Source organism: Fusarium falciforme, chromosome 6, assembly GCF_026873545.1.
Source record: "Fusarium falciforme chromosome 6, complete sequence".
Classification (NCBI taxonomy): Eukaryota; Fungi; Ascomycota; class Sordariomycetes; order Hypocreales; family Nectriaceae; genus Fusarium; species Fusarium falciforme.
The window spans coordinates 85,140-107,301 of record NC_070549.1 but is presented as its reverse complement, the minus strand read 5'-3'; the positions used below and the strand labels follow the sequence as shown (position 1 = coordinate 107,301).

General features: G+C 31.4%; 5 protein-coding genes and 1 pseudogene across 6 annotated transcripts, besides 1 other annotated feature; 4 read left to right on the top strand and 2 right to left on the bottom strand.

Annotated features, from left to right (window-relative positions):
- Positions 1–4,172: 4,172 nt before the first annotated feature.
- On the bottom strand, positions 4,173–5,378 carry NCS54_00758000 (Epimerase domain-containing protein; the record flags this gene model as incomplete). Its single annotated transcript, XM_053152998.1, has 5 exons — positions 4,173–4,590; positions 4,649–4,931; positions 4,983–5,210; positions 5,284–5,304; positions 5,357–5,378. The coding sequence occupies 5 exons, from the start codon at positions 5,376–5,378 to the stop codon at positions 4,173–4,175; spliced, it is 972 nt and encodes a 323-aa protein (XP_053008973.1).
- A 1,372-nt stretch (positions 5,379–6,750) lies between these two features.
- NCS54_00757900 (Hypothetical protein) lies at positions 6,751–7,683 on the bottom strand (the record flags this gene model as incomplete). Its single annotated transcript, XM_053152997.1, has 2 exons — positions 6,751–7,595; positions 7,644–7,683. 2 exons carry the CDS (start codon positions 7,681–7,683, stop codon positions 6,751–6,753), a joined length of 885 nt encoding a protein of 294 aa, XP_053008972.1.
- Positions 7,684–8,477: 794 nt separating this feature from the next.
- On the top strand, positions 8,478–9,110 carry NCS54_00757800 (Gdsl lipase acylhydrolase family protein; the record flags this gene model as incomplete). The annotated part of the gene is made up of 1 exon (XM_053152996.1): positions 8,478–9,110. The coding sequence occupies one exon, from the start codon at positions 8,478–8,480 to the stop codon at positions 9,108–9,110; it is 633 nt and encodes a 210-aa protein (XP_053008971.1).
- A 42-nt stretch (positions 9,111–9,152) lies between these two features.
- NCS54_00757700 (Hypothetical protein) lies at positions 9,153–9,554 on the top strand (the record flags this gene model as incomplete). Its single annotated transcript, XM_053152995.1, has 2 exons — positions 9,153–9,432; positions 9,484–9,554. 2 exons carry the CDS (start codon positions 9,153–9,155, stop codon positions 9,552–9,554), a joined length of 351 nt encoding a protein of 116 aa, XP_053008970.1.
- Positions 9,555–16,412: 6,858 nt separating this feature from the next.
- On the top strand, positions 16,413–17,513 carry NCS54_00757600 (uncharacterized protein; the record flags this gene model as incomplete). The annotated part of the gene is made up of 2 exons (XM_053152994.1): positions 16,413–16,920; positions 16,984–17,513. 2 exons carry the CDS (start codon positions 16,413–16,415, stop codon positions 17,511–17,513), a joined length of 1,038 nt encoding a protein of 345 aa, XP_053008969.1.
- A 2,466-nt stretch (positions 17,514–19,979) lies between these two features.
- NCS54_00757500 lies at positions 19,980–20,489 on the top strand (annotated as a pseudogene). Its single transcript has 3 exons — positions 19,980–19,999; positions 20,045–20,111; positions 20,346–20,489.
- Positions 19,980–20,489: a sequence feature.
- Positions 20,490–22,162: the final 1,673 nt, after the last annotated feature.

Here is a 22,162-nt window from a genome sequence, read left to right as displayed (position 1 = left end):
ATATTAAAATAATTAATTTAATTAAATTATAATAAGTATATAAAATATATTTATTATACTTTCTTATATAGTAATTACCTTAGCTATTAATATAACTTAGTTATACTTAATACCTTTAAGTATATTACTAGATATAATATCCCTATTATTTAAGTATAGCGCAATTAGTCCCTCTACTAATATAAACCTAGTATAACTAGTTTATCCCTTGGGAATATATATAATTATTATAATTTCTTTTTAATATTATAATTTCTTTTTATTATTATAATTTCTTTTATATAATTAATTATTTTATATTTTTAATAATACTTAAAGATTTTATTTATTTATATAAGATGTTTATTTTTAATAATTAATAAAAAATATAATATATAATTATATTGTTTTTTTCTTAAAAGACCTTAAGGTTTTAAGAACTAATACTAAGGAATTATTTTAATATCTTTTAATATATTTTTAAAGGTATTTAAATTAAGATTTAATTTTAAATATAATCCTTAGGGTCTTAAAAACCTAAGAAATTAAAAAGTTAATTATTTTTTAATAAATATTAAAGTTTATAGCTATATATTAAGCTTTAAGATTATAATTTTTAAATTAAAAAAAATAAATTTAATTCTTTTAAAAGCCCTTTTAATATTTCTTTTAATTATAATAATAAATAAATAAAGTAAATAAAATAAATAAAGTAAATAAAATAAATAAAGTAAATAAAATAAATAAAATAAATAAAATAAATAAAATAAATAAAATAAATAAAATAAATAAAATAAATAAAATAAATAAAATAAATAAAATAAATAAAATAAATAAAATAAATAAAATAAATAAAATAAATAAAATAAATAAAATAAATAAAATAAATAAAATAAATAAAATAAATAAAATAAATAAAATAAATAAAATAAATAAAATAAATAAAATAAATAAAATAAATAAAATAAATAAAATAAATAAAATAAATAAAATAAATAAAATAAATATAATAAATAAAATAATATATAAAATTATATACCTTTTTTTATAATATTTCTTAAATTTAATAAATTAATAACTTTTATAATTATTAGGTTTTAATAAGTAATAGAAATTAATTAAGTAATTAGTTATATATTAATTAAAGTATTTAAATAATTTAAAATTAAAGTTCTTTTAATTTAATTATTTTAAATTATAATAATTATTTAATTAATTATTATATTTTATAATTATATTTATTATAAAATTAAATTAATTATAAATAAAAATTAGGTTTATATATTTAGCTTTTTAATAAGTATATTTACATTTATACAATATCTTAGGTTTTATATATTACCTAATATAGTTTAAAGCCTAATATATATTAATTAATTATATATTATATATAATATATTATTAGTTACTTATTTTTTTTATATTTTAAAGCTAAGAAGAAAATCCTTATAGATTTAAATTAAAAACATAATAATAATTTTCTGCTTTATATTAAATAAGTAATTTAATTTATAAATTATATTATATTAAGACTAAATGCCTTATTATTTATACTATAGCTATATTTAAATAATATAATATAGCTCTATAATATGTTAAATGCATAATATAAAATTATTTTTAAGCGCTTAAAGTATAAGTAATAATTTATCTTTAGTATTTAATTAAGATATATTAAATAATTAAAAATTATAAAAATAAGTAAAAGAATATAAATAAAGATATTTTTATTAAACTTAATATATTTATATATATTAAGTCTCTTAAATAAGTAAGTATCTTAGTAAATTATATATTTAAAACTAATAAATCTTAAATTTCTAATAGCTTTTATAAAATACCTAAAGGTCTAAGAAAGCATTCTTCTAAGTTTAATTAAAAAACTTAAATAAAGATATTTTTTTAAATTTTTAAAAAATTCTTTAAACTTTTAAGAAATTAATAATAATAAAAAATATAAATAAGAAATTCTTAAATAACTTATTATATAATTTTTTTAAAAAAATTAAAAATATAAAATAAATAATTTTAAACTTTTATTTTAAAATTAATAATTTTAAACTTTTATTATAAAATCTATAATTTTAAATATTTATTAAACCTTATTTTAAATTCTTAGCTTATAATAATATAAAATAAACTTTTTAAAATTCTTTAAAGTAATTTTATATTTAAATAAGATTTATACTATAAGGTAAAAGTAAGTTATATACTTACCTAAGATAATTACTTATTAATTATACTAATAAATTATTCTATTTATTATATAAAAAGCTTAATTTTAAAGCTTAATATATAGTTATATATTTTAATATTAGTTAAGAAAGAAACTAGCCCTTTTATTACTTAAGTTTTAAAGATATTAAAAACTATTCTTAAGGTAAAATCTTACTTATACTATCTTAATAAATAAATTATAAGATATAAAAATAGCTCTCTAAGATTAATTTAAAAAGTTATAAAATATCTTTCTAAGAGAGTAAAAGTAAAAATAAATAAAAATACTTTATTAAATATAAAGAATTATAACTTTTAATAAATAAATAACTTCTTAGGTTAATACTAGAGGGTAAAAAAAACATAATTATAAAAAGGAGGAATAATAATAGTAGGGAAAGTAAGACAAGTAAGTAATTAGATAAGTATAAATTAGTAAGTAAAGAGTAAATTATTAAGAAGTAGTAATTAAGGAGGGTTAGCGTAACTAAGGGAAAGGCGCTATATAAGATATAGAAAGATAAGATATAATATAAAAATATATTAAATAGTTATAGTAATATTTTAAGAGAAATATAGTAATGAATCTTAAGTAATAAGATAGTTTTTTATGCCTTTATAAAAATTTTACTTAAGAGGGTAAGGATTTCTAATCCACTCACTTGTTTGATCTACTTATTTATTATACATATTACCTTTGAGCACATTACTAGACGTGACTACAACCTATTGCTCAGGCTATGCTAATACACTCCTGCTAATATAAACCCAGCACGACTAGCTTATCCCTTGGGAAACACATAGTTATTATAAATAGAATAATATAAAGGAATAAAAGCTTATTAATATATATTAAAGAGTAATTTAAACTTATAGTATACCTAAAGGCAGATTAAGGTAACCTAATAAGAGAAATATAGTTTTATATATAATTAAGCTCTTATACTTAATGCCTTTTAATAAAAGATTTAATATTAAATATATTTTATAAATACTTTTATATTTAATAGTTTACCTTAATAAACTATATTTTACTAGGAATTTATTATTAATTAAAAATATTAAAAATAATATATTTTTTTACTTTAATAATAACTGATTATTATTTATAATAATAATATAATATAAAATAATAATTTATATTACTAAGTATATTCTTTTATTAAATAACTTAAGGCTAGAACTATATTAATATAAAATTATCTTTATTTACTTCCTTAATATATTAATCTTATTAAGGTAAAAACTTAGAGTTACCTTAAGTTACTTAAAGTAAATTAGCATTAAAATTATTAAAGCTAAAAAGCTCCTTATAGCCTTATAATTATTATTAAACCTCTAAAGAATAAATTTAATTTTTTTTAGTTATTATTTATTTAGGCTTTAAGTTAATCTTAGCCCTAATTAATAAGACTTTATTAATTATTAAAAGGAGGTTTTAAATAACCTTATTAAGTATATTAAAAATAAATATTTTTTATATTATAAAAAATTAATATGTTTTGTTATTTTATAGTAATAAAAAATATAATTATAAAAGCAATTTTACTTTATAGAGTAGGTTTAGGTAGAAAGTTAATAAGTAAGAAACTTAACTTATAAGTTTCTTAATAAATTAGATAAAGTCTTAAATAAAGGGTTAATAAAAAGTATATTATCTTAAATCTAAGTAAATCTTTAGGTATAATAATAGCAAATATAATATATATATATAATAAATAACCTAATTAGATTACTAGGATTATTAATATATATATAAGATAAATTAAAAACCTTATTATATGCTTGGATTATATGCTGAGTAGTTTTATTATAGATTTAGCACCTAGTTTGAGTCAGTAAATATATAATAGTGACAATGTGCAAGCAGATGCAGTCAGAAACGGCTCAGGTCCAAGAGGTGACATCGCTGCCAGGTGTCAAATAATGGCCGTCATTGCTCGATATGTGACTAGGCAGTCTAGCTAGCTCTAGGCTTAGATTCCATAAGGCTTGAGGCTATCCACACAATCCACAATGGCCGTCTCAAACTCCCTCCACTCAATCCCCAAAAACCTCTTCGTCTCCGTATTGTCGACCCTGTATACTTGATCTGCAGGCGCGAGGCTACCTCCAGGAACATCCGGACCAGGGAGCTTCTCCCTCAGCTCAGGAAAATGCTTCCACACGATATCCGCAATCATTCTATTACCAAACCGCCCGCCAAGAGGCATCAGTCTCCTGCCCCCGGCTTCAGGCTTCTCCATGCCGAGAATGTGTGTCAGAGCAAGGTCTCGAACATCGATCCAGTAGACAGCCGCAAGATAGGCATCTGGAATCGCTTCTTTCCACTTGCCTTGGACCAGGTCAACCATACGCGAGTTGGAAGTATTGACTTTTGTCCAGAGACGAATGCTGGTGATTTATTGGGCCCAGGACTAGTGATGGACAGACGGTGACGAGATCAAATGACGTTCTGTTCTCAGCGACAAAGTCCCAGGCGGCGCGTTCGGCAAACTTCTTGCTTACGCGGTATGCCGTGGCTTTGCTGTTGTTGACTTCATCCATTGTGACAGGGTTCCAGTCCTTTTCAGTGAAGACGGTGGAGGGGTCCTCAAGCCTATCTTCGTCCAAGACGGAGGCGAAAGACGAGGTCATGATGATGCGCTTGACAGTTGGGGCGTAGCGATGGATAGCCTCGAACAGCCAGGTCGTACCATAGACAGCAGGATCAACCAGTTCCTTCTGGGCATCAACTAGGGGGCGTCAGTCTCTTCAAGATTCCATGCGGGAGTAAGTAAACTTACCGAAATCATAAAAGAATGGCGATGCGATGTGCAGTACCGCCCCAAGGCCTTCGATCTGGGCCGCCTCGTCAAAGGCGCCCTTGACCACCATGTCGGGCACAATCACTAATTCAATGTTATCCTTCCCTGTGTCCTTATGGGCATCGCGAACAACCTGCTCTTCTTCCTTTGACCGAACCGTGGTGACGACTTTGTGGCCTCGTTCAAGGAGCTGGCTGATGATGTGGGCTGAATGGAAAGGTTCGTTAGTGACTGGCCTTAGCGAACTCTAGATAAAAGCAATAGGGTCGCAGTTACCTACTGGCGACAAAGCCAGCACCACCTAGTGTTCTATTAGCAGCTGCATGCCTGTGTGTGGTGGGAATGACGGTTACCTGTGAGGAGGACCTTGGTCATTGTGATGATTCGGAGCGATCGTTATCCACGTATCTTCAATCAGTTGTAGATATAAAGCCTCAACAAAGTAAAAAGAGGAATTGCTTGGCTGACTTATGACATATAAGGAGCAGTGTCAGTCAAGAGATATCTGATTCTGACCCTCCACGGCACTCCGCGACATCACATCTGAGTCGCACGTCCGGAACGCCAATCCGTGCCCGCTGCCTAAACCCAGCTGATGCCTAACCTGAGCCTTGCTCCGGGATCTCAATCCGCGCATGCAATCTACGCACCCGGAAGGCCATCCCACGACTGCAGCGTTGATTTGCCCAACAAGGTCTTAGGGAGATGCTTATTGTCAATGTGGAGGACGTGGCTAAATTACCAGGTTGAGACTAGTCTAGCAGCAATGCACATACAGGGCGTACGCCCTCCTGCGTCAGCGGGGGCTCTATATCTTACCTCTTGTTTGGAGGATTCTGTGGGACTCATGTGAGGTAACCGCGAAGGTCGTAACAAGCACTGTGTACAGGAGACGCAAACCACAAGAGGAAAAGTGGGAAGTTTGGAGCGAGCTGGCTGCCGATGGCTGCCGGGAAATGGCGGTGTTACATATCACCACTAGGTTCGTGCGACTGGATATGAAACGCGGCCCGGACTTTGGGGTTGTGTATCCGGTTTCACATCCAACTTGTCGCATCAAGGATTCCAATCCTAACGGCATGAGCTTAAATAGCTCTGCCCGAACATATGGCTGTTCAATTTCTTTTGTTCTTTAGATAATTCTCATCAATTGACTAGTGCCGTCAATGATCCCTTTGGAGCCAATTGTCTGACAAGGAGCCTGGAGCTCCCAAGTCAAAAGATCCGGCAACGGGCGGCGACGGGTAGGTTTTGGGCCCGAGCAGAGGATGGATGCATCTGATAAGCTTACGTTCTATTCTCCAGAAACAAGTACCTCGCTGGTGGTGCTCAGGTTGCTGCCGTCGGCTTCTACTGGTTCTACCGAGGGGGAAAGCCGTCAACCAATGTCCTCGACGCGCCTGACGAGGCTGCCGGCATGAAGTCCACGGGCAAAAAACCAATGAGAAGGCCCATTTTAACGACGAATTTGACGAAGAATTGGAAGCAATTAAGCCAGGCAATAACCAGCAATGTATGGAAAAGTGTTTCTAGTCCTGCATGGTCCTGACAGAGGACTCGACAGCCTGCGAAATTGAATCTTGGCGATCCCAAACATGGCCCCTTGAGGACTGAGCCTTCGACAGGGAGTTGGACCCGTTCGTTGATGCAGTGAACTGAAGCTTTGTACCTGCAATGATCAAGAGATGGTGTGCATAATCCAATGCAACTGGGACCTAAGAATTGGACAACAGTATACGCTTCTATTCTACTGCTTTTTGTCTTTGACGGATTTCAAATGCTCTGTCCCTTTAAGCAGAGCATCAGTAAAGGTAGCTCGACATCCTTGCCGCTCCACTGTCACTAACGTCTGAATCGTAGTCCCCTTGGGAGACGAAACTTGTTCGCGGAGAACAGCAGGATGGCTCCCGCTGGACAGCAGTGATCCGAGTCCAACCACGCCTTGAGTAACCAGCTCCAAGGCATCCTGTCTTTTGAAACCCTCGATGACTGAGCCATCCAGAATTCCATCAATGGGCACCGTTAGAGTTGCTACACATGTCGTGACGAGAACTGAGGCGACGTCAACTAATGACTCGTCCAAGAACTTGATACGCCCGACGAGACCAAACATCCAACTTAGAAATTCCAAATGTTCTGGGGGGAAGTCAAGTGATGGTCGTTCGATGATAGTCATGGATTGTTGATATCGTGAGGCCAAGTTGGGGATCGCTTTGGCGACGTATGGAGCTGGGTAGTTTGGTTCTGAGATCAAATCTTGGATGTCTGTGATGGAGAGGCCGGCGAGAAGACTGATGACTAACTTGCCAGCAAGGCACTGTCGTATTCCTGGCTCTTGGAGAATCTTTTTTGCCATGTTTGGCTTAAACCCCAGTACTATCATGTCTGCCTCCTCGATAGCTGCTTGATTTTGCCGATACAGAACCCGGACAAAAGACCGATGCTGTCCCAGTTTCTTCTCAAGGCTCTCTGCAGATTCTTCGCTGTTGGTACACGCGGTGATTGATTCAACCTTTTCAATCCCAATGCTGGAGCCTGTCCCGGGGTGTATGACATCGAGAAGGCCAAGTAGCAAGGCACTTCCCATGTTGCCTGTGGACTTTAGCTTCAAGAACACAAGTGAATCAAGAACTGACTTACCACAGCCTATAAAGGCTATTCTCGGGCCGGCGCTCCACATGTTTTTCAACAGTTGTCACGAGGTAACTTTTAGAAAAGAAAAAAAAAACAAAAGAGAGCGATAATTTCATGTGCGTTCTTTTCAACTGCCTAGCGGGGGTCATCGCGGAAGCGTATTCCGACACTCGAGTCGTGTGTCGGATCACGTTCCGTCCAATCAGACGATGGGGAACTGCTCAACACCAAAACACGCCCTCGTCAATTTCATTGCTCGAGAAATGAAAAAGGATGACGGTCAGTAAATTGGACCTCATCTATCTTGGCAATTTGTCTCGTGTCTCCTCTTGCCGCTCTGTGCAGAGCTGAAATTATCTTGGCCATGTATTGTTCCGTAGATCTTTTCCATTGCCAAGTGGAAGCAGTGGCTGAGTCCTTAAATTAACCTTGTTTGGAGTTCAGCCCTGCTGAAGTAGTTCTGCGAGCTCTGTTTGGCCTCTTGGCCATTGAATTTTTCCAAATGAAGGAGAAATAGTAAGTACCCTCAAACTTCTTGTCCAATGGCTGGCTCAACGAGTTTACCCGCCAAGGATGATTGCACAACTGAGCTTGTACGAGTATCTGCTGCAGTAAGCATCTCCATAACCTTAGATGGACCAATTGATGCAATGTAGAGATTTTGCCCAATTCGGAAACCTCGTTATGCTTGGCGTTATGATTCAGGTATCACGACTACCAAGACAAACACAATTGAAAAGATATATATATATATATATATACCGTAGCTAACACTGTAGATACTGCTCTCTACCCTCAGACTCACTTCACCCTCAAAACTTCTCTTGCAAATCCTTCATCATGTTGTTCCTCTTATTCACTGTGTTTGGATCCCTGGCCACGGTCAAATCGTGCGGACTCCGAAAGTTTGAAAACCTGTTGACCTTTGGAGATAGTCTCACAGACGACACCTGTGGCCCGTACTTTCTCAAGCATAATCAGTTGCCACCTCCCGGAGTTGTCTTGCCCGTCGAAACCTCTGCCAGCGGCGGTCACGCCTGGGGCCGTATTGCTGCCAATACCGTAGGGGCCAACTATGTCAACTATGCCGTTCAAGGCGCCACTTGCGACGCAGAGATTGTGCAAAGACGTTTTGACTTGATGGACATGCTCTCCCCTTCCATCATGCACTATGAACCCCCTGCTTTCAAGGCAGATCTCAAATTTACGAATGTCTTTCCGAATCGTCAACCTGACAACACGGCCTACACTCTGTGGGTCGGACCCAATGATCTTGGGGCAGGAGGCTTCTTCAACGACGCTTGGGCCCCAGGGGCGACGCTGACCAATGTCACCGAGCGCTTCTGGGAGGCCCTTGACCAAATCTACGAAACCGGCGGTCGCTACGTTGTTGTCAACACCCAAGCGCCAGTCTACATCTTTCCCCTTTACAGAGCCATCGAAGACGGCGGCCCCGATGACAACGCCCTCTAGCTCGACAAGAATTCCTACAACACCACCGCTCTTTCTGAGAAGATGCACCAATACATCACCAGCATCAACACCATCACCAAGCAGGGCGCTCCCTTCAACCTCAAGGTCAAGAAGCGCTGGCCCGGAGCGACTTTTGTAGTGTTTGACGCACACCATGTTCTGCTTGATGTCTTTGCTAGTCCAGAGAAGTATTTGGATACTCAGGCTAATGTTACGGGCGTATATAACAAGTGTGAGGTTCTGATGGAGGACTGCACGCCGTCGGATAAACCCATGTCGAGCTTCGCGTTTTATGACGAGTTGCATATTTCGGAGCGTGTTCGTGAGTAAAGCCTATTGATCTATTGGATTTAGGTTACGGACTTGTTGATAGCTGAGGTCGCGGCGGAGAAATTTGTCGAGGCTATTAACGGGAAGTCCAAGTACGCCACTTACTGGTGTTGATGATGTGATTAGCCATGCTGTGACGCTCCTAGGAGCATAGTCCGGCGGTGTTTTGATCCTGGGACAAGCTACAATGCCCACCATTTTGGTGAAGATAGTGATGAAGCATGGTGCGGACTGGCGTCAACTGGGAGAAATGTCTGTCTTTACATTCAAACGGAGGACTTTAATGGTTAACTGTAGATCAATATTTGCATAGATCCCTTGACATCATTAACGTCCTGACGAGTGACATTTATCCCAACAACTCCTCGCCAAACAAACTCAAGTCACACAACACGCTGGCTCATCCCAGCACTACGCCGAAGACTCTACATACCTCCCGAACTACCTATTCCGCCGTCCGTTGCCGGCTTGTTCAGGTTCTTCAATGCTGCATCCCAATTCTGCCAATCAATATCCTCTACCTCGCCAAGATCCATGTTCATGTCCAGGCCATGCAACCCTTGTGGCTGACCCCCAGGATTTGATGCATTATTGCGGAACAACTCATCTATGTCATCCAAATGAGGGTTGTGAGAGTGAAAGTCGTCTGATCCAGGCCATAGCGATAAGTGTTCGCCTGCAAATGTCTGGCCCTCGGGATGATTTGATACGGACGTTGCTGTGCCCGAAACAGCAGGCGACGCGATGCTTAACATGCTTGCTAAACTACCACCACCTGGAAAAAGCCCGCCTGGATTTTGAGCATCCATGTTCCCTCCTTCGTAGTATATCGAAATGCCAGGATTGCCAGAGTGGATGTTTTGCCACGCGTCGTTCGTGTTGGTCTGGTTGGGCGTATTTTCCATCGCCGAGTGAGGTTGCTGGGGCGGCATATCCCCCGCCGGAGCCTGAACTGCTACCGGCTGTGTTGGATCTGGGACTATACTCATTGAATAATTTGAATCGAAAGCAAAGTCCCCCAGGCGGAATATCTTTCGCCACCGCAGCCTCAGCTCTGACATGCTAGTCTCCATCCCCGACGCCGGACCGATGCGTTCTAGTATAGGCTTGAGCCTATCTTCAAGGCCTAGTTGCCTCGCAGCGTCTGGGTTAGCGCGGAGACGCAAAATCTCAGCTTCGCGATGTCGCTTGGCTTTGCTGTAGAGCTTCCTAATTAGCATCTACGCAGCAGTGTGGTCTATATTATTGGTGCCTAAAATCGGATAATTATACTCTAAAATCTAGCTTACTTCCTAGGTCTACTTTAAAGTAATAATTTATAGCTTTTTAGAGAGCTTAAGTAATATATATATAATATTATATTATTATTAATAAAATTAAAATAGCTAATATTATTATTAATAATATAAAGAAATTTTAATATATTTATAAATTAATTTTAATTAATTAATTTTAATTTTATTTAATAAATTTTTTTAAGTAATTTTTTATAAAATTTAATTTAAATAATTTTTAAAAATATATTTTAATTAATAATTAAATAAAATCTTTTATATATAAAATATTAAATATTAAATATAATAAAAATAATATTTATTTATAAAAATATTAATTAAAATAAAAAATATTAAAAAATATAAAATAAAAAATAAATTATATATTTTAATTAAAATTAATTAAATAATATAAATAATAATATAAATAATAAATATTAAATTTTAAAAAAAAAATTTTTAAAAAACTTTAAATTAATAAAATAAATAAAAAATTATATAATTTTATTAATAAAAAAAAATTAATAAAAATATATAAAAATTAAAAAAAATTTAATATAAATTTAATAAAATAAATTTTTTAATAATTATTTTAAAATATTATTATTTTAAAAAAAAATTATATTATAATTTTTTAATATTTTTTTTATATATATTAAAAATATATTTAATAAATAATAAAATAAATATTTAATTAAAATATTATAAAAATATATTTAAAATTTAAAATATTAATAAATTTATTTATTTATTTTATAAAAAATTTAATAATTAAAAAATTTATAATTTTTATTTTAAATTTATTATATTTAATTTATTATAAAAAATATTTTATTAAAATTATATATAAAAAAATTTAAAATTATATAAAATTTAAAATAATTAATAATAAATATTTTTTTATTTTATTATATATATAATTTAATTTTTTTTAAAAATTTTAAATATTAAAATATAATTTATATTTTATTTTTAAATTTAAATATTAATTATATATTAAAAAAAAATAAATAATTATAATTAAAATATAATAATAATTAAATAATTTTATATTATTAATAAAAATTTAATATTTTATTTTATATATTTTATTTTTTTAAAAAATATATTATTTATTAATTTATTAAAAAACTTAATAATATATATAATAAGTAAAATAATTAAATATATAAAATAATTATTTTTTTTTAATTTTTTTTTTATTTAATTTATTATTTTTTAATTACTTAATATATTATAAGTAATTAATAAAGTAAATATTATTTTTATATTTTAAGCTTATTAAAATAATCTTAAATTAAGTCTTTAATATATTATAAAAATCTATAAAGTTTATTATAATAATCTCTTTAATTAATATAATAATATTCCTATTTAATATAATATAATACCTAATTTATATAAATTATTTAATTTAAAAAAATAAACTCTTATTTAGTTTATTCTTAACTTAGATTTATAAGGATTTTTTTTTTAATTATATAATATAAAAGAAATAACTAATTAATTACTTATTAACTATAATATATTACTAATTAGTATATATTAGGCTTTAAACTTTATTAAGTAATACTTAGACCTTAAGATATGTTTTTTTTATAAATATAATTATTAAAGAGCTAAGTATAGAGATTTAATTATTATTTATAATTAGTTTTAGCTTATAGTAAATATAATTATAAAATATAATATCTAATTAAATAATATTTATAATATTAATAAGATTAGCTTTCTTATAGGTATAATTATAAGTAAAATAGTTATTATAAGTATAGAAAGGTATAAAAAGCTAAAAGTAATATAACTTAGAAACTAAGAATAGATTATAATTATTTAAGTAATTAATATAAAAGGCTAGCTAATTTTATTATTTATTATTAGTATAGGCTAATATTACCTTACTAATTAGTACTAAGAAAGTAACCTCTTAGGCAATTAGGCTATTATAATAACTTAAAATAGCTAGATTAATAATAAGATTAGTTTTAAGTAACTTAAGTACTTTAATTAATATATAATTAATTAATTAATTAATTCTTATTATTTCTTAATCCTTAATAGCTATAAAAGTTATTATTTTATTAAATTTAAGAGATATTATAAGAAGAAAAAAATTATTAGGCTTTATATATTACCTTATTTATTTTATTTATTTTAGCTCCTTAATATTAAGTATTTTAATATACTTAAGAATACTTATAGTTAAGAAATAAAATATCTAATTAAATACTTTATAACTTATATTTTAAAAACTAAGTTTTTTATAGCCTTTTATATTATATTTTAAGTTATTATAATAAAATAAAATATTAAAAGAGCTTTTAGAAAAGCTAAGCTTATTTTTCTTAATATAGAAAATATAATCTTAAAGCTTAATATATAGCTATATATGCTAATATTAGTTAAGGAAGTAGCTAAACTATTAACCCCTTAGGCCTTAAAGACCCTAAAGACTATGCTTAAGGCTAGATCTTAGTCTAAATACCTTAAAAGATAAATTAAAAGGCATAAAAGTAGCTCCTTAAAGTTAATCTTAAGAGCTTTAAAGTCTCTTACTAAGGGAATAAAAGTAATTATATATAAAAATACCTTATTAAGATTTAAAAACTAAGACCTTTAATAAATAAATAAGATATTAAGCTAGCGCTAAAAGGCAAAAAGGACTTAATTATAAAAAAAAAAAATAATAATAATAAAAAAAAAAAAATAAGTAATAAATTAAATAAATATTAATATATAAGTAATAGCTAAATTATTAAAAAGTAATAATTAAAAAAAGTTAATATAATTAAGTATTTAATATTATAATATTTATAATAAGCCTAATTATAATATAAAAACCTATTAAGTAATAATTAAAATATTTAAAAAAAAATATAATAAGTAACTTAATTAATTAATTAACTTATTATATTTTTATTATAATTTTTAATTTAAAAATTAAAAAAAATAATTATTTTATTTATTTAATTATTTTATTTATTATATATATTAATAATTATTAATTAATAATTATATAATTTATATTTTTAATAATATAATAAAATTTATATAATAAAATAAAATTTTAATTATTTTTATTTTTTATATATATTTATTATAATAATTAAAAAAAATTAAAATAAAATATTAAAAATATTAAAAAAATATAATATATTTAAATATAAATTTATAAAATTATAAAAATAAATATTAAAATTTTATAAAAAATTTTAAATTAAAATAAAAATATTTTAAAATATTATAAATTATTAATTATTATATTTATATAAAAATAAAATTTTAAAAATAAATTTTATTTTTAATTATTTTTATTTTTTTTAAAAAAATTATTATAAAAAAATAATTTTTATAGTATTTTATATAAAGATTTTATTTATATAAAAAAATTTTATAAATAAAATTTTAAAAAAAATAAATTTATTAAATATAAATTTAAAATTTTATTATTTTATAATATATTTATTTAAATTATATATATTTAAATAATTAAAAAATTAAAAAATTATATAATTTTATATTTAAAATTTTATTAAAAATATAATAAAATTATTAAAATTATTTTTTTTTTAAATTTTTTTTTTAAATTTTATATATTTTAATTTAAATATTTTTTAATTTTTTTATATTTTAATTTTAATTTTTTTATATTTTAATTTAATTTTTAATTATTTATTTATAATAAAATTAATAAAATATTAAAATTTAAAATAAATATTATTTAATAATATAAATTTTATTTAAATTAAATTAATATATTTTAATTTATTTATTATATAAATTTTAAATATTATTTAAAAAATAATTTTTTAAATTTTTAATTTATTTAAAAAATAAAAATATAAATTAAAAATATTTTTTTTTTATTTTATTTTTTTTAATATTTTATTTATTAATTAATTATTTTTTAAAATTAATTTTATTATTTATTTATTTTAATTATTTATTTTATAATTTTTAAAAATTATATATTTTTTATTTTTTAATTTATTATAATTTATATTAATAATATATAATTAATAATTTTTTAAATAAAATATATATTATATTTAATTATTAATATTTTATTTTTATTTATATTTATAATTATAATTTTTTATTAATTATATCTTAAAGATTTAATTATATTTAATAATAAAAATAGCTATATATTATATAAGTAACTTTACCTTTTAGACTTTTTTATTATAATCTAGCTATAGTACTAAAAACTATAAATTTACTATAGGGATACCTAGCTAGTATAATTTACTATTTTTAATTAATTAACCTTAGAGGAATTATTAAAAATTTCTTATATTATTAGTAAGTAACTTATTTAAGGGTTTAGCCCTATTTAAAGAATAGTTAATAATTACTAATTAGATTTCCTATTTGTTTATTTAAAACATAATAGAGCTAAGTATATAAACTGCCTTAATCCTAAGCACTAGGTATAAAAACTATAATTTAAGATATTAGGCACTTTAAGTAAAAGCCTAGAGTAAAATAAAAGCCTAAAAAGATAGAGATTATAAGAAGCTCTTCTAAAAAAGAATTAACCTTTAACAGCGCTAATAAATTTTTTTTTAATTTAACTTTTTAAGGTATAGCTATACTATTAGTAGTTTATAATAACTAGCTTAATAATCTAATATTCTGCTTTAACTCTGCTCTGCTTTGTTTGTCAGTCTAGACAGAAACGTCTAAGCAACCAGGGCCTATTTAGCTAATAAATCTCAACATTGAGGTAATTCGCTAGATAATGCCTATCTGTTAGAGTTTATAGGTGGTTTGAATTTTTACAGTCTAGATGGGTTTGTCTAAGGAATCGGGCCTACTTGGTTGGCATATGTTAAGACTGCAGTAGTTTGCCAGGTAATGCTTAACCGCTATATGTTTAAGGTAGTTTAAGCTCTAGTGATTAGTTAGTAATTACATAGTACAGAGGCAATGCAGTTCCGCTACGGTTTGCGGTTAAAGTTTTAGTTCGCTATGTTAGCTACATCACGCAGTAAAAGGTTTAATATTGTTTTAGAGTTTAGTAGCAAGGGCATAGGTTTAATAGGTAGGTTAAAAAACAGTCTAGTAACTTCGCGCATTACTTAGCATAAGTATTAATTATATATTAAAAAAAAAATAAATAATTATAATTAAAATATAATAATAATTAAATAATTTTATATTATTAATAAAAATTTAATATTTTACTTAAAAAAATTTATTAAATAAAATTAAAATTAATTAATTAAAATTAATTTATAAATATATTAATTTTTAAAATTTCTTTATATTATTAATAATAATATTAGCTATTTTAATTTTATTAATAATAGTATAATATTATATATATATTACTTAAGCTCTCTAGAAAGCTATAAATTATTACTTTAAAGTAGACCTAGGAAGTAGGCTAGATTTTAGAGTATAATTATCCGATTTTAGGCACTAATAATATAGACTATATTACTGCGTGGATACTAATCAGGAAGCTCTATAGCAAAGCTAAGCGATATCGCGAAGCTGAGATTTTGCGTCTCCGCGCTAACCCAGACGCTGCGAGGCAACTAGGCCTTGAAGATAGGCTCAAGCCATCCATCTATAAAATATTTACTTTTCCTACGATAATCACGGCCCTCCGATTTTTCGACCATCACCACTTAGCCTTGTTCAATCCTTCCACCTTGAAAATTTTTAGCATCAATCCAGCCCCATCAACATGGCTACCCAGCAGGTCTTCCGCCTGCCCCAGCGCACTTCCATTCAGGATCTCCAAGTGAGCACCGAGCCAGTTCCTGGACCTTCTGCGCAGGAAGTTCTTATCCGGATTCGAAGCGTGGCGCTTAACTTTCGAGATTACGCTGTGGCTACTGGGAAATACCCTTTCCCTGTTAAGGACAACGTTGTCCCTTGCTCTGACATGTCTGGAGACGTTGTCAGTGTCGGCAGCCGGGTTGATGACTTCGCCAATGGCGATAAAGTGGTAGCGTCATTCGACCTCAAGACTCTCTACGGAGCGATGCCCAACTGGTTTGGCAGCCTGGGCGGCTGTCATGACGGTGTTCTTCGAGAGTATATCTCTCTGCCTAGCACCGCTGTCGTCAAGATTCCCGACACAAAACTCAGCTACACCCAGCTATCCGCCATTGTATGCACTGGAACGACTGTGTGGAATTCTCTCTATGGCAACAACCCTCTCAAGCCTGGCCAGACTGTGCTATTCCTCGGTAAGCGCCCTCGTAGTTGAGTTCTTGAAATGGCCGGCATTGGGCTAAAACTCTGCACTCTAGGAACCGGCGGCGTCTCTATCACCGGATTAATCATAGCCAAGGCTGCGGGCGCCAAAACCATCATTACTTCATCATCTGATTCGAAATTGAAGTACGTTCAGGAGAAGTACGGAGCGGACCACGTTATCAACTATAAGACGAACCCCGAGTGGTCTAAGGAGGTCCTGAAGATCACGGATGATCATGGTGCCGACTATGTCCTGGAGAACGGCGGCGCTGGCACTATCGCTGAGAGTATCAACGCTGTGGCTTACGGCGGCTCCATTGCTGTCATTGGGTTCCTTGCTGGCTGCCCGCAAGATAGGATGCCTGATGTGGCTGCCCTCGCTCTGTCCAAAGGCGCTGTCGTTCGAGGTATCATGGTGGGCTCCAAGCAGCAGCTGGAGGATGTTACAAGGTTTGTTACGGCCCGAAATCTTGACATTCCTGTGGAAAAGGTTTTTGGTTTCACCAAGGAGGAAGTCACGGCTGCCTTTGAGTATCTCACCAGTGGCCAGCACGTTGGCAAGGTATGCATCAGCCTGGAGTAGAAGATAGGTCGCTGCACCTTGGTAGTCTAAGCCTCTATATTGGGCTCCAGGACTAGTGCTCGATTCAACAAGCTTTCGTTTCTAGCGCCATTTTATTTAGTGCATGACCAGATTAAATACTTTGTTTCGACTTTAGAACATAACGACCGTCTCGCTCAAGGGCAATGCCTTAGCGCGAAGGGATACCAAAGACACCGTATGTAGCTCTAGCTACGTCTTAAGATAGAGAACCATCGAGCTAGCTGCCTAGCTATGGCCTGGCCTTCCTGGACGTTTCTCCGTGACGCTGTACTTAATTCGCAAAGTGTCCATCGACTTTTTCGAGAGAAGTGCATCATGTCTGCCGCCGGGTCTGTTTGAAGTCGGCGGTATGGATCTGGCTGTGCGAATCCGTACAAGAGCTATGCCAACACAAAGTTGAGACACATCTCGGCCTATTACCCTCCGTCAAATCGAAAGGTACTCTATTCTAGCTGTCTTAGTCGATAAGTCCCTGAGATCTGGCTCGAAGCCGCAACCGCCGCAGAGTCGTCCACAGAATTGCCAGTGCACAGGACGGCAACTTAGCCTTGTCGGTCAATCTCTGCAAATACCGATGACAAATACTAGGTAATAGCTTGAACATTAGAAACGTACTTGTGGGGGACTAAAAATCGCCATCCCCGTAGGAGCTGCCCACAAGCAATGCTATCTGTTGTTGTAGAGGCGGTATGCGTGGGGTCGGGTGCTCCCGACCGGATAGTGCTTACCCAGGGGCGGGTATGACAGTAATCAGTCCCCTTTGCTGGCGAAGCTAAAATTAGGGTCCAAAAGAATCTAAACAGCCCACCCTACAGGATTAGAATTTTTTCACAGCGTTAACTTTATATATATATATTTCTATTAAATAAATATTTAAAAATATGATTTATATATTAAAATAAAGCCCTAATTTTCCTCTTTAATATTTAGTATATTATCCTTACGCCTAGATATATATATTAAGTCAGCGAGTGAGTAAGTCAATTAGTATATTAATCTAGTTAATAGTAATTACTACTTATACTAACTTAATATATTTAATTAACTTTATTATATTAACTTTATTATTTTTTAAGAGATCTAAATAAGGGAATATCTTCTTAATATTAAGCTTTAATTACTTCTAGATATACTTAATTAAATTAAGATCTAAGGAATATATTAGCTAGTTAATCTATTTAATTAAGTAAAAAAGTAATTAATTAATTAATAACTAAGATATATAAATTCTTATATTATCCTATTAGAATCTTCTTATATTATTATATATAAGAAATAAACCTTTAAATAAAGCTTTTTAATAACTTAAAAAAAAATATCTTTTCCTTTTTATAATTTAATTATAAATTATAATAATAATATTAAACTTTTTTTTTTTAAATTACTCCCTAAACTATAATTAATAACTTAGACTTTTTATAAATTATAATATTAATAAATTCTTTTATAAACTTCTTATAAGGCTTTTAAAAGATCTATTTATATTTATAATTTAATTAAGATTAAATTATTAATTTATTAAAGAAAATAATCTAAAGATAATATCAATTAAATAAAACCTTTCTAAGTAAATTTAATACTTAGTTTTTAAATTATTATACCTTAATTATTTCTTTAATATCTTTTTTTTAAGCTTAATATTATAATAATTACTAATAAGCTATTTCTTTTAATAATAATATCTTTTATATTATTTTTTATTTATAATTATAATAATAATAAATAACTTAATATATTATTATCTAAGAGATATTATTACCTAGATAATTAATAGGCAATTTATATATAATCTTATAGTTATATTTAAGTAAAACTAATATATATTAAATTTATTAAATTATAAGTTTCTTAAAATACCTAGATTTTAGCTTTTTATTTAAAGTTTATTAAGTTTTTTAATATTAATAAATATTAAAGATAATAGCTAATAAATACTTTACTTTAGCAGCAATATTATAATAAATCCTTTTTATTTTTACCTTATAAATAATAAGGGCTTAGGCTATCTTATTAAAATCCTAATTTAGTGCGCGATTTATATAAATAATTAAGAAAATTCTATTATTATTAGATATTATTTGCTATTATTATAGATAATCAAAGATAGAGAGGGTATCGAGGGATAATATAGTGGATTATACGTTGGCGGGGCAGCGTTTAGATTCTTTTAGACCCTAATTTTAAATTAGGTCGCCCCAGCCGGCGACTTTATGCAGAGTGCAGTTTACTCTATTCACATCCAATCAGAGGGCTCACACGCAGATTAGATTGTTAAGGAATACGGGTATGATCTGACACGGCTTAGCCGCTACTGCATAATAAATTGGATCATTTTCATGAATGGAAATTTCAAAGTGAAAGGAACGAACAAACATTTCAAATTGACGGCGGAGTGTCGCGTTGTGATTCCTCGCTGGGACTCATGGGCATTTCCCAATCATCACAATGGCTCCAAGAATCTTCATGTCAGTAAGCCCTACCTTACACTAAACCTAGCTAAAAACCCCCAGGACCGGTGCCACTGGGCTGATCGGCGGCGATTATCTTCATATTCTCGTAAAAAAAAAAGCACCCAACGTGGGCCATCACTGCTCTAGTCAGAAACCCAGAGAAAGCTGTAATCCTGGCTAAAGTCTTTCCAAGAGTAGAGATCATACCTGGCTCGTTGGATGATGTTGAAATACTTGAACAGGAGAGTAGAAGGTCAGATGTTGTCCTCAGTACGTCAGATCCAGCTTCTCACGTGATATGACCAACCGTAACATCTGGCCACATTAAGTACCACGCAAAACGCTCCCGCTAACCTACCAGGTAGATTTTGCGGACTGCGATCATCAGCTGGCTGCTAAGGCAATTGTCAAGGGTTTGAGCCAACGAGAAGATATGGGCACAGTGATCCATACCTCAGGAGCCAAGATCATCGCTTGGGAAACGGAGGCGCAACCCCTCAAATGGGTAAAAGACGTCCCTAACCTTACAACGACTGGGATGGTGCTGATGAACTCATCTCTATACCTTCATCAGACAACATTGATCCTAGTGGTTACGCGCATGTGCTCCCCAATTGGGCGGCTCACCGCAATGTTGACAAGGCTATCCTTCGGGCGTTTCGAGACAGTGCTGTCAATGTTCAGACAGCGATTGTGTGTCCTCCCACTATCTTCGGCTCTTCGCGATTCCCCAGTTTCACAAGGTCCATTCAAATCCCTCGCCTGTTGAATGTTGTTCTTCGTCGACGGAGAGCATTTACTGTCAACGGAAATGAGAATCGATGGAACATGGTTCACACGCAAGACATTTCTCAACTATATCTTCTCCTAACGGAAGCAGCAGTGGACCAGCGACCAGGCAACCTATGGAATGACAAAGGGTACTACTTTGCGAAAAATGGGGAGTTTGTTTAGGGCGATGCCATTCGCGAAATGGCACGTGTTGGTTTGCTAGAGGGCTACTAGATTCTGCAGTCCCCAGGAATTGTCAAACGAAGCGGTTTCTGAATTCTGGTATGGGGGTCAAATTAATGTTAGCTCTACGAGCCTAGGGTATGCTCACAGAGCCAAAGCGCTTCTTGGTTGGGACCCTAGGGAACGGGATTTACTTGGCGATATTGGTCGAATGATGGATGATGAGGCTGGCCTACTGAATCTCGGGTAAAGAACCGCCATATGGTGATATCACCAACTTCAACAACGTCGTCTCTTACATTGTATCTAACTCAACCACAATTACCGCAATTCTGCATTAATGAATCTTATAAATACCCTAATTGGGTGTTCTGACTGGGGTGTTGATGTAGTTAAACTTGGACTAATCCTGAGACTAGAAAGCCTAAGTCTTTGTGGCACAGTACTAAAAACTTTGAAGCCCGGACCGTCACCGGCTTTGAGCTCTTCCTAGTCAGCTTTTATTCTGGCGCCACAGCCGCAGCTCGTGAGCTCAACATACCATATAAGATACTACATTTTCGGTCGAAGGGAGCTCCTCGACGCACATGAACTTATCTCCATAACAGCTATTGAGGCGGTATCAGCAACTGGAGAGACGATTGTGCGGTTCTAATTCATGCCGGTGTTCAACTTTCCGTCACGTGGTTTGACGACAACCTCCATAGCAGTACGATGGTCGTGGCAGCCCGAAGGGTTGTATTATCGATGTCCTTGTTTTGGAAATGGAATAGACACTTTCAGTAGCTGACGTCACGGAACTGAAAGCGGACAACGAGTCACCCTTCTCGATGGCTGCGAACGTCATTTTACTCGCGACTTATCTACCCTACCGATAGCATAACATCGACCGTTTCCCCTTTCCTCTATATCTCGCTCATATTATGCGACCTCTTGATATGGGTGTGTTAAGGCCCTATAGGCATTGGTAACAAGATATTCTATGTCAAGAGATCTGTGATGGTGGCTACCGACTTTATCAACACCGACTTTCTTTTCCACTTCCAAGAGACACAAAATCGAAGGTTAAATAAGTTAACGATCATCTCATCCTGGGAGAAATACGGAATACATTCCTACAAATCCTAAGTTTTTTTGGATCGTACGGTCGATTCACTATGATCACTGAACCAAGAAGTCGCTGAAACAGAGCTCTCTAGTTACGCAACACTGGGTGACTCATCA